The sequence below is a fragment of the Palaemon carinicauda genome, chromosome 28 (assembly GCF_036898095.1).
Source record: "Palaemon carinicauda isolate YSFRI2023 chromosome 28, ASM3689809v2, whole genome shotgun sequence".
Taxonomy (NCBI): domain Eukaryota; kingdom Metazoa; phylum Arthropoda; class Malacostraca; order Decapoda; family Palaemonidae; genus Palaemon; species Palaemon carinicauda.
The window spans coordinates 54,321,623-54,332,401 of NC_090752.1; the positions used below are offsets into that span (position 1 = coordinate 54,321,623).

The window sequence follows — 10,779 nt, forward strand, 5'->3', positions numbered from 1 at the left end:
TCACTATTGCAAATTATACAATCCCTACTTTCAAAACATCCCTTACTAACTGCCATAATAAGGGACAGTTTAGAAAAGTTTTTTATATGAAACAAAAAATTTAGTTGAATGAACAGAATTTTTTTTTTTAAGGTAAATCACAATGGCCTTTCCCAGGTGATTGTAAGATATGCAGTATTTCAGGAGGATACAAATGTATCTACTCAATGTATTGGCAGACATTTCCCTAAATATCAAACTCCTATTTGATATTGAAAGTTCTGTAGAATAGGTCCTTAATTCAAGTGTGTTGCATGTAGTGTACTTAGAAAATATTTTAGTCTTACTCGGATAATATTGCAACTTTTTAATAGAATGAAATGTTTGAAACTAAAATTTTACATGAATCCTGATGTGCAATTTAACTATATACAGCAGGATGATTTTGATTATTTATATCTAATCGTAGTTAGAGAGTATAGAAGTTTTTTTTTATAGATTAGAAGAACTGCTAATATTTCATGTGTCAAAAGACGTACAGACAAATGGATTGTTTATTACAAGCAGCTATTCCGAAGCTTACATAAAATGGTATTAATTATTACAAAGTTAACTCTTCAAAAATGAAATTTATCAAAACTAAAATAAACTTCTCTCGTACACTCTGAAAGGAGCACTAAATGGCAAAGCCATAAAAACGAACAACTCAGTTTTTTACAAAAACTGGGCATTTTGTACATAAAATCTTAAATAAACTTCCTTTCTCTAAAAAAGAAAAAAAAAACCTGCCACAGCACATATCAATCTCCTCCAACAGCAACTACAGTACTTCATCATGAACTTCTTATATGAGCAAACTTACATTAATCTTAATAATTAATATCACATTCGTGAGGACAGGTACAGTTGTGGTCCAAATCTATTCTTGAAAAAACAAACTGGATTTTATCTTTTCTGTTTTAAAACCTGAACAGACCTTAAGCTATTATTAACTGTCCACCTAACCTCCCAAAAGGAGGAAAGATGCAATATCTAGAACTTGAGATATAACTCGTTGTACATTCCATCCTCACTTACCGACAGGTACAGTATATGTGGCAGTAACTATTGGGTTGCATAAAACCATTGTGAGGAGAGTCATCTATACCATGAAAGAAATGGTAATGCTTGTCCGATTCTCTTATTTACAAAGCGACCTCGCATTACCATGTATTTGCATATAAAACATTAAAAAATCCAAACAAAATATACATCACTAACAGCTATACAAAAATCAAAATGCTGCCTACACAGACTTGAAAGAAGAAGAAGAAGGCGGATTCCCATCAAAAGTTTGACGACAGAGATTTTCAAAGTCAACAAGTTGCATATTCACAATAACACACATTTTCTCCTCTTGGCTTTGACCACCAGGTAGTAATTCCACCCATGGGGTAAAATAGCTGTCTTAGATACGCAAGTGCTTCTGTTAAAAACAGACTTCGTTCTCGCAAACTAAATGACAAAGACTTACGAGTACTATTAGCACATATGGAAAGACCACAAATATGGAGCTGGTACCAAAGAATGCAATTAGCTTTAATTGAAAGTTATTTTGGCTTACATTCCTCACGTCTAAAGTTCTTATGATAACAAAAAAAACCCTACCACAGACTGTAACAAAAAAAACAGCAACTTATCTGATAATGCTTACATTAATGCAAAATGTGTTCTCTTTCACCTCTAAATCAAAATAAAATATTTGACACTTAAAAATATCTCTACTAAAATTTTCTTTCAATACCACTTTAAAACTGTTCAATTACAAAACATTTCAGACTCTTAATTTCAAGAAAAAAGTGGGTCAAATTTTTGCACTTTCAGACATATTTCACAAAAGATCGCAACGTATTTTGCACAGCAAATTCAGATTTAAGTGGGAGAAGAACAAATACAATGCATAGTTAAGTTTATCATAAATTACATTAAATATTTCGCTAGAGACTCCTGTCTACACAAGACTACCACTACAGAAAAATGAAAAATAAATTATTCCCATTTGTAGGGTAGTGTGTAGGTACTCGGGTGACCAACATTTTTATACCCATTATGAGAAAAAAAAAATCGGTATCCGACTGCCTACACACTCCCAAATTGGCTTAGGCCTACTTGCTAAGCCTATATGATCATTCAAATTTGGCATCACTGTTATCTTCCTTTATCGATTCATCTCCTCCGAGGACCAAACTAATTTTATAAAATGTAATTACACAAATTTCTAAAGTCAAAATGTATACCAAACACTAACAAGGGTAACAATATCCTGCTCTTAAAAATGCAAGACTCCAACTTTTTAAATCTTTACAGTTGCCTTTTTATAAAGTTATTTTAGTCTCGATTAAAGTAGATAATAAACTCATCAAAAAAGTCTGAAAAAGGTCTTAACTATGAGAATGTATTTTTGGAAAGTTGATTCTGGAGTTTCAAGGAATAATTAACAATAAGATCAGCGAATTAATGATACCTGGAACAGAGTTCATTTCGCCTTTGAACTAAAACCTAATCGAACTCGAAATTTAGGGGACAGAGGTGCCGCCTGACCCGGGCTGAAGAGGCGCTGGGGGAAGGGGGGAGGGGCGCGTGTTCTCCTTCTCGTCGTCGGACATCGGCCGCTGACGGCGAGCAGCGCAGGTGTCGCAGTCCGACTCCGAACAGTCGCTGGAGGAATTAGTCGAATCTGATTCAGAGTCGCTGTCCGTCGAGGAGGAAGACGACGACCCGGGTGGGTGGTTGTGATCGGCATGATAGCGATTGAGGCGGTAACGTAGAGCGGCGTTCTCCTCCTGAAGGTGCAGGAGCTGCGACTGCAGCGTCGACAGCAACTGGGAGGGGGAGGCCGATAGGGCATCCGTCAAGACGGCAGCCCGGGCCTCCAAGGCAACGATGGCTGCCTTCAGGTCGGTGGTGCTGCCCGCCATCAGTTTGTCTTCGCGGGCGCTCTGGTAGGCAGTTTCAAAGTCCGCCAAGTTGAAGGGGAACCAGTCCCGATTGAGGGGATGCGTAGGAGTCCCACTGGGGGTCCCTATGTAGGGGTCTTCCTCCCCTCCGCTAGCCGGTGGTTCCTGCTCCCACTGGGGAGTGCTGAAATTATCGAAGTTCACGAATAACGTGGAATTTTCATGATCGTCCATGATAAATTGGGTGCTGTTCTCCGGGGCCCTGGGCACCTGCGCGCCCACGGGCCTCAACACAGGCGTAGGCGGGCCACTATAGAGAGCCCTGGCCCTGTCGCAAGACGATGTCGGACGCCCAAGAGCGACAGCATTATTCACTTCACAGGGACTTTCCGTTTTGGGCGTGCGCCTTCGCCGCCTCCGCCTTTTCTTCTTCTTCTTGTTTGCGTCATTGTTGTTGACCGACCTGTGCTTGGAATTCCGCTGAGAGGAACTCGACGTCGAGAGACTTTGGAGGAGGAGAGGCTCAGCTGACACTCGCGCCTCCATCATCATCATCATCCTCCTCCGCTTCGAAACGTGGCAACGCCGCGGTAGACTTTCTCGGTACACGTGGCAACACAGCAACTCTATCCGATACTCACTGGGTCACTCCACTTGTCTATTTCGAATTAATATTCACTCACAGTTCACTTCTACAGGGCAAAACAGTATGGAACCACTTAATACACTGTCTTAACTGTCCGTCAGTCACGTCAAATCACAAGACTTGTCACAAGAAAACAGAGGAATCGATGCATTTATCAGGAGGACGTGAATGCGCTGCCTCACTGGCCTATGAAGTCGCTGTTAACTCCCGTGTTGGGATGGGCTTGTTGCCAGAGACCTTCTGATAGCTACACTTTCCCACTATTTACGCAAAGTTTATTTAACTTTTTAAACCTAAATGTTTCTAAATTTCATAGTTTATATGCTTCAAACCCAATAGGCTGTTTAAATTTCCCTAATCTTGACTTAAGATAGATACATTATATGGTTAATTGGACCCGTTAAATTCCATAAACACTAAAATACTTGCGCGCGCAGATTGTCACATGTCGACCGCAGCGGTCTCTTTAAATATCCCTACAATACAATTTTTTTACATTATTAATAATGCCACCATAGTATGTGGTACTCCTTTAATGAAAATAAACCCTTCCTTACTAATTATCGCCAAAAAATGCAGTTTAAAACATTACGCAACCACATGAAACCATTCTAACAATCGATCGATTTTCTCGACCTAGACAACAAACGTTGCAAGGCATTAATTACTAGGCCTAAAACAATATTAAGATTTCGACAATCACCTTGGGGTTTAAAGTTATGCTTGAAAATAAACAAATTGTATTTACAGTATCAAAATATAATTATTCTCAAGCTAGTATTGATAAGATTTTCGATTTCCTGTCAAACGTATTAAAGGTGTTCTTCTTCTTCGCTAAGTTACAACACTAGTTGGAAAAGTAGGATGTCATAAAGCCAATGGTTCCAACAGGTAAAATAGCCAAGTGAGGAGATGCAATAAGGAAACAGTTAGAATCGTGTGCCTGAGAACTAAACCTGTGTAAGACCATTGTACAGAGGCTATGGCACTACCCAAGACTTAAGAACAAGGGCTTGAGTTTGGAGTGTCCTCCTCCAAGAAGAGCTGTTTTCCATAGCTAAAGAGTCTTCTATCGTTACCAAGTGAAAAATAGCCCCTGCACAATTACAGCGTAGTAATTAGCCCCTTGAGTAAAGAAGAATTTTTTTCTGTTATCCTAGTGTTGTCAAGTGTACGAGGAGAGAGATTAATTTGTAATGAATAGAGCAGACTAATTCGGTGTGAAGTTAAAGAAAAATAAGCCGTGACCAGAGAGGGATCCAATGTAGTACTATCTGGCCAGTCAAAGAACCCAATTACTCTCTAGCGGTAGTATCTCTACTTCAAAACTATCTTTTTTGGGCTGGTCCTAATTTTCTGAGTCTAAGATTATTTTCATTCTCGTTAAACTTTGTGAGAAAAATGTAGGGAAAAAAAACACACTCATTCAAGCAAATTACTTCCCAACCGCAATGCTATGAGTAAATATCTGTAAGGGTTAGAAACTAATTTTTAGGGATTTTTTTTTTTTTTTTTTTTTTTTTTTTTTGAAAATTCTTAAATATTTCAAAATATCTAAAGATATAACAAGACTAACTAAATCTCGAGGGATTTGCATACAGTTCTAGAGAAAGAGACAAAGCCACAGAACAAATTTTATCATGCATATAAAACTCTTTAGGCTTAAAATTTACAAACCGTTCATGCACATACTCGTAGCCGATATAGAAAATTATATAAATAATGTAGATTAGTTGGTATGGATTGATATTCTTTAAAGCTTTCTTCTGTAAAAAAAAAATAATAAAATAAAAATAAAAATTGGAATTGTGAACATTTCATTAAATATGGCTACCTACTTTCTCTACGTGGACAGGGAACATATTGCTTGGGAAAATTAAGTTTTCTAAAACTAATCTGGGAGTGAAATTTTATACCAATTCTTAATTAACTCTTTCTTTCCTAATACTTCATTCTTACGGTTTACCCTTTCCAAAGTCGTAAAATTCTATATCTAGAAATAAAATAAAAGACTTTTGATACACTTTAAAATAGATCATCCAAATATAAAATATAGAACAAAACTTTTGACAACCTGTTCAATAAAGTAGAAATTACAAATTTAACTTCTGTTCTTCCACAGATTGCACCGCCAGGTTAGAAAGATCATCTGATCACAGGTGGAATAAAACTTCGAGACTGTTGTGTAGTATGGAGCCTTAAGATGGAGAAAGAAAGACTTAGAATTAACTACATACCTAGCATAAGTACAGGTAGGTACAGTCTGGGGAAAATCTTTATGCAATGGATATGAATTATGGAAAATCTAATGTAAAATGCGTAAAGAACTAATTTGACGATGGTGCCAAAGATTAATATCTAAATCAGGAATAAATTTATTATACAACAAATTCTTGTCCAACAAATTAGGACGTGATGCAGCAACTAAAGACCAAAGAGAAGAACACTAAACAGCGCAAATTTAAAGATTTAAAACTTCTCCAGAGTAGACTGATCACAAAAAAATCTTAAAAAGAGATAAAACATTTCTTAATATGCCTACTTTTGTACAATTACAGAAGAAACAGGCCGATTGAGTTTCCTAAAAGCAAATTTTAATCAAGAATCGCACCTGAAATCTTAAAAAGAGCCTTATAGAATTATAGAGTTAAAGAAACTACTGAAACAGTTCTGGATGTTGAGGAGCCACTGTCCTCGATATTTTTCTTAAGGGTTCATCTTTATGCCCCATAAATTGCACCATGTACTAATTCTAGATATTTCTATTAAGGTATTCGGCAACCTCAGATCTACATTCAGGATTGATATATTGATTGATGCAAAGAGAGCAACATCATGTAGGGAGAAATAGCCAGGGCATGGAAAGAATACATGGATGATGGACTTTGGGAGATCGGAATCCAGATGTTGAAAGGGTTATGGACTTTGCTGCTGTAGCCATTGATATGGCAGTAATCAACGCTTTCTTCGAAAAATAACTAAAGTATCTTACGAAAAACAACTAAAGTATCTTACAACGTATAAAAGTGGTGGGCAAGAATCCCAAATTGATTTTGTATCAGGTAGAAGGGTGCATTTAAAAGAGATAAGAAACTGTGAAATATTCCCAGGAGAAGCTGTGACCCCCCAGCATAGACTCTTGACAGTAGACTGGGATAGGAAGAAAATAATAAGAGGTAGGCAAGAGAAGATTCCAAAGATAAGATAGTGGAAGCTGAAAGAACCAGAACATAGGGATAGATTCATAGAGAGGGTTTTAGTCGAGTTTGGCACCTGGGATCATGAGGATGTGGATGGGTGGTGGGAACAGAACAGCAGTATTCTGAAAAGAGTTGGCAAAGAAGTTTTAGGGATTTAGACAGGAAAATGGCCAAGAGAAAGTAACTTGATGGTGTAATAATTATGTACAGGATAAATCAAGATGAAGAGAAATGCAAAGAACAGGTATGATGAAATAGGCACTGAAGAAGATAAGGAGAAAAGTAGATTCGCAAAGAAAGAAGCAAAAGTGGCGGTAGCTCAGTCAAAACAACAACCATTGGATAATATATATGAAGATTTGGACACAAAGGAGGGTCAAAAAAGATTTACAAGATTGCTAAAGGAAGAAATAAAGCTACCCAAGATATTACCCGCATTAAGCAGATAAAGAATGAGGATAGAGTGGTAATGTGTAGCTCAAGTGATATAAAGGGAAGGTGGAAGCAGTATTTTGAAAGATTGCTTAATGAAGAAAATCCAAGATCTATAATTGCAGATGGAAATCTAAATTTAGGAATGGCAAGAGATATAGATTGAGAAAAAATTAAGGTTGCCCTCAGCAAGAAGAAAAATTGAAAAACTACGGGACCTGATGAGATCCCAGTGGAAGTTTGGAAATGCTTGGGGGAATTTGGAGTGGATATGCTGTGGGATCTGATGAAAAAGATACACCGGAAAGAAAAGATGCACAGAATGTGGAGGAATACCTTTTTAATGTATTATTCAAAGAAAAGGGGAATGTACAAAATTGTAATAATTATAGGGCAATCAAACTCTTCCCACATACTATGAAACTTTGGGAAAGGGTTATAGAGCGTAGGATAAGGGAAGAGACCGAGATTTAAGAAGAGCAGTTTGGATTTATGCCAGGCAGAAGCACGACGGATGCAATGTTTGCACTAAGGCAGTTGACGGAAAAATATAGAAGGCCAAAAAGAATAACATAGTATTTATAGACTTAGAGAAGGCTTATGATAAAAAGAGTTCCGCAGCAGGAGATATGGAGATGTCAGAGAAAGGGTAACACCAGAGAAATATGTTAGACTGATAAGAGATATGTATGAAATAGCAGGCACTCGAATAAGAACGAGTGTTGGTTTGACTGAGACGTTCGAGGTAAGGGTTGGGTTACACCAGGGCTCGTTATTAACCCCCTACTTGTTTAATATAGTAATGGATGTAATTACCGAGAGTGGGGGAACAGTCACCATGGACCATGCTGTTTGCAGATGACATAGTTATGTGTAATGAAACCAGAGAAGGATTGGAAGGGAAGCTGGACATATGGAGAGAGGAATTAGAGAACAGAGGGCTACATATTAGTAGAATAAAAACAGAGTATATGTGTTGCAACCCGCAGAAACAATTGAATGACATTTTCTGGGTGAAATAGTATGTGGAAGAAACAGCAAAGCTCCAAATGGAAGTGAACAGTAGAATTCAAGCTGGATGGAATAACTGGAAAGTAGTGTCGGGAGTGTTGTGTGATCGAAGGATAAACAAAGTTTAAAGGGAAAGGTACAAAAAACTGTAGTTAGACCTGCCATGACATATGGTGCAGATACCTGGCCCATAAAAATGATGTTTGAGGAGAAAATGGATGTTGCAGAGATGAGAATGCTAAGATGGATGGCTGAAGATGGATGGCTGGGATCACGAGACTGTATAAGGTTAGGAATGACTTGGTAAGGGGAACAACAAAGGTTACAGAGGTGTCAAAGAAAATCCAAGTAAAAGACTCCACAGGTTTGGGCACGTAATGAGGAGAGACCAGGAGTATGTTGGGAGGAGGATGTTGGATATGGATGTTCCAGGTAGGAGCAGGAGGGGGAGAACAAAGAGAAGGTGGATTGAATGTGTAACAGCAGATATGGAGGAGTAAAGATCTCACAGTGGAGGACGTCGGAGACAAAGAAATTGGAAACGGCTTTTAAGAAATAGCAACCCTGCATAGCGGGAAAAGCTTTAGTCAAAGAAGAAGAGTAGCATCATCTGCATATGCAAAGTTTGTTTTCTAGGCAAAACCACATTTGTATATAGTATGAAAATTAATGGGCCAAGAACACTACCCTGAGGAACACCAGATACCACATTCATGTTCTCACAATGGTCCCCATCAACAACGACTTTTTGCAACATCTTAAAATTCAATAATGATGATAAAAAAGACCCACTTTCTCCCAACGAGTTTGAAAAAAAGGACCTCATGATTAACACGGCCAAAGAAAACACTAAAATCAAGCCCAATCATACGCCTCCCTGGCCACAATCAAGAGATTTCTGTACAACACTGGGAATCTTAAGATAAATAATATGAGAGCTATAGAAATTTTACTAAATTAATTCTCCATTTTTTTTTTATTAAAAAGACCTTTTTGATGCATTGCATTTTTTTTCAAAATAATTTGCATATTTCTAAATTCAGTGTACTAACTCGCCATTAGTAATTTCTCAACGTGGGTGAATTATTGGAGGTAGGAATGTATGCGAACCCGTAATATTGCGCTGGCAACATAATTATTGCAAAGAACAGTTCAGAGATGGATTAAAAAGTTTCAAGAAACCAAACCAATGAGGTAGGAGTTTAAGGGCCAAATGTAACTACACCGGAGGATGAAAGACTTCTTAAATGCGGTAGATAACAATTCAATGACATGTGGGGGAGTCCAGACAGAGATTCGTGTCATTGAAAATTGTCCACTTTCGTTACAGATCAGGCAGACGTATAACGTTACCACAGCTTTAGACTTGCTATTAACCAGAACTGATTATGATGTAGTATGTAAAATTGCACATGAGCTTCTTTCTTTGTATTGAATGTAACATTATGATAATGTGTAAAATTGTAATTACAGGAAATTTTTGATGGCGTATAGTTAAATTGGTTTTGTTTTTAGTTTCAGTACAATATATGTGTAATTGAAATTCATTTAGTTTGTATAAGAAATTGTACAAAATCTACTGTATTTAATTTTGTAATTTGGACCAAATATTTTTTTGTAAAATACAGATTATTTTGTATTGTGGTCAATAAGAATATCTACCTATCTATCTATCTACTTATTTGGCACACAGGCACCTCAAGACGAGGTATCTCTGAAGAAGCTATTAAACTGCTATATCCCTGCTGATAAGAAAACTATAATGCAACATCAAAAGGAGTCTGATTTGGATGCAATATCTCCCCTGTGATCACGAATTTTGGGAAAAATTAATTTTTATTGATGAAGAACGAGCAAGGCACTGTTGGGAGAAGAGGCAACACCTGTTATGGAGAAAAAAATATTAAGAACAGGAATGGCAGGGAGTTAATATCTGGGGTTTGAAGTGGGCCGATGCCGATGGGCCTGGGAAGCCTGTCAAATTATCGGGGAAATTCACAGGCAATGATTATGTTAGGGGGGGAGAGAGAGAGAGAGAGAGAGAGAGAGAGAGAGAGAGAGAGAGAGAGAGAGAGAGAGAGAGAAGAGAGAGAGAGAGAGAGGAGAGAGAGAGAGAAGGAGAGAGAGAGAGAGAAGGAGAGAGAGAGAGAGAGAGAGAGAGAAGGAGAGAGAGAGAGAGAGAAGGAGAGAGAGAGAGAGAGAGAGAGAAGGAGAGAGAGAGAGAGAGAGAGAGAGAGAGAGAGAGAGAGAGAGAGAGAGAGAGAGAGAGAGAGAGAGAGAGAGAGAGAGAGAGAGAGAGAGAGAGGAGAGAGAGAGAGAGAGAGAGAGAAGAGAGAGAGAGAGAGAGAGAGAAAGAGAGAGAAGAGAGAGAGAAAAGAGAGAGAAGAGAGAGAGAGAGAGAGAAGAGAAGAGAGAGAGAGAAGAGAGAAGAGAGAGAGAAAAGAGAGGAGAAGAGAGAGAGAAAGAGAGGAGAAGAGAGAGAGAAAAGAGAGGAGAAGAGAGAGAGAAAAGAGAGGAGAAGAGAGAGAGAAAAGAGAGAGAGAAGAGAGAGAGAGAAAAGAGAGGAGAAGAGAGA

The 10,779-nt window shown here is 38.0% G+C and overlaps 1 protein-coding gene across 1 annotated transcript; it reads right to left on the reverse strand.

The window, feature by feature from the left end:
* Nucleotides 1–1,835: 1,835 nt before the first annotated feature.
* Nucleotides 1,836–3,778, reverse strand: LOC137621588 (uncharacterized). The gene has a single exon (XM_068352000.1). It carries the CDS (start codon nucleotides 3,471–3,473, stop codon nucleotides 2,535–2,537), a length of 939 nt encoding a protein of 312 aa, XP_068208101.1. The 5' UTR covers nucleotides 3,474–3,778; the 3' UTR covers nucleotides 1,836–2,534.
* Between the last annotated feature and the right edge of the window lie 7,001 nt (nucleotides 3,779–10,779).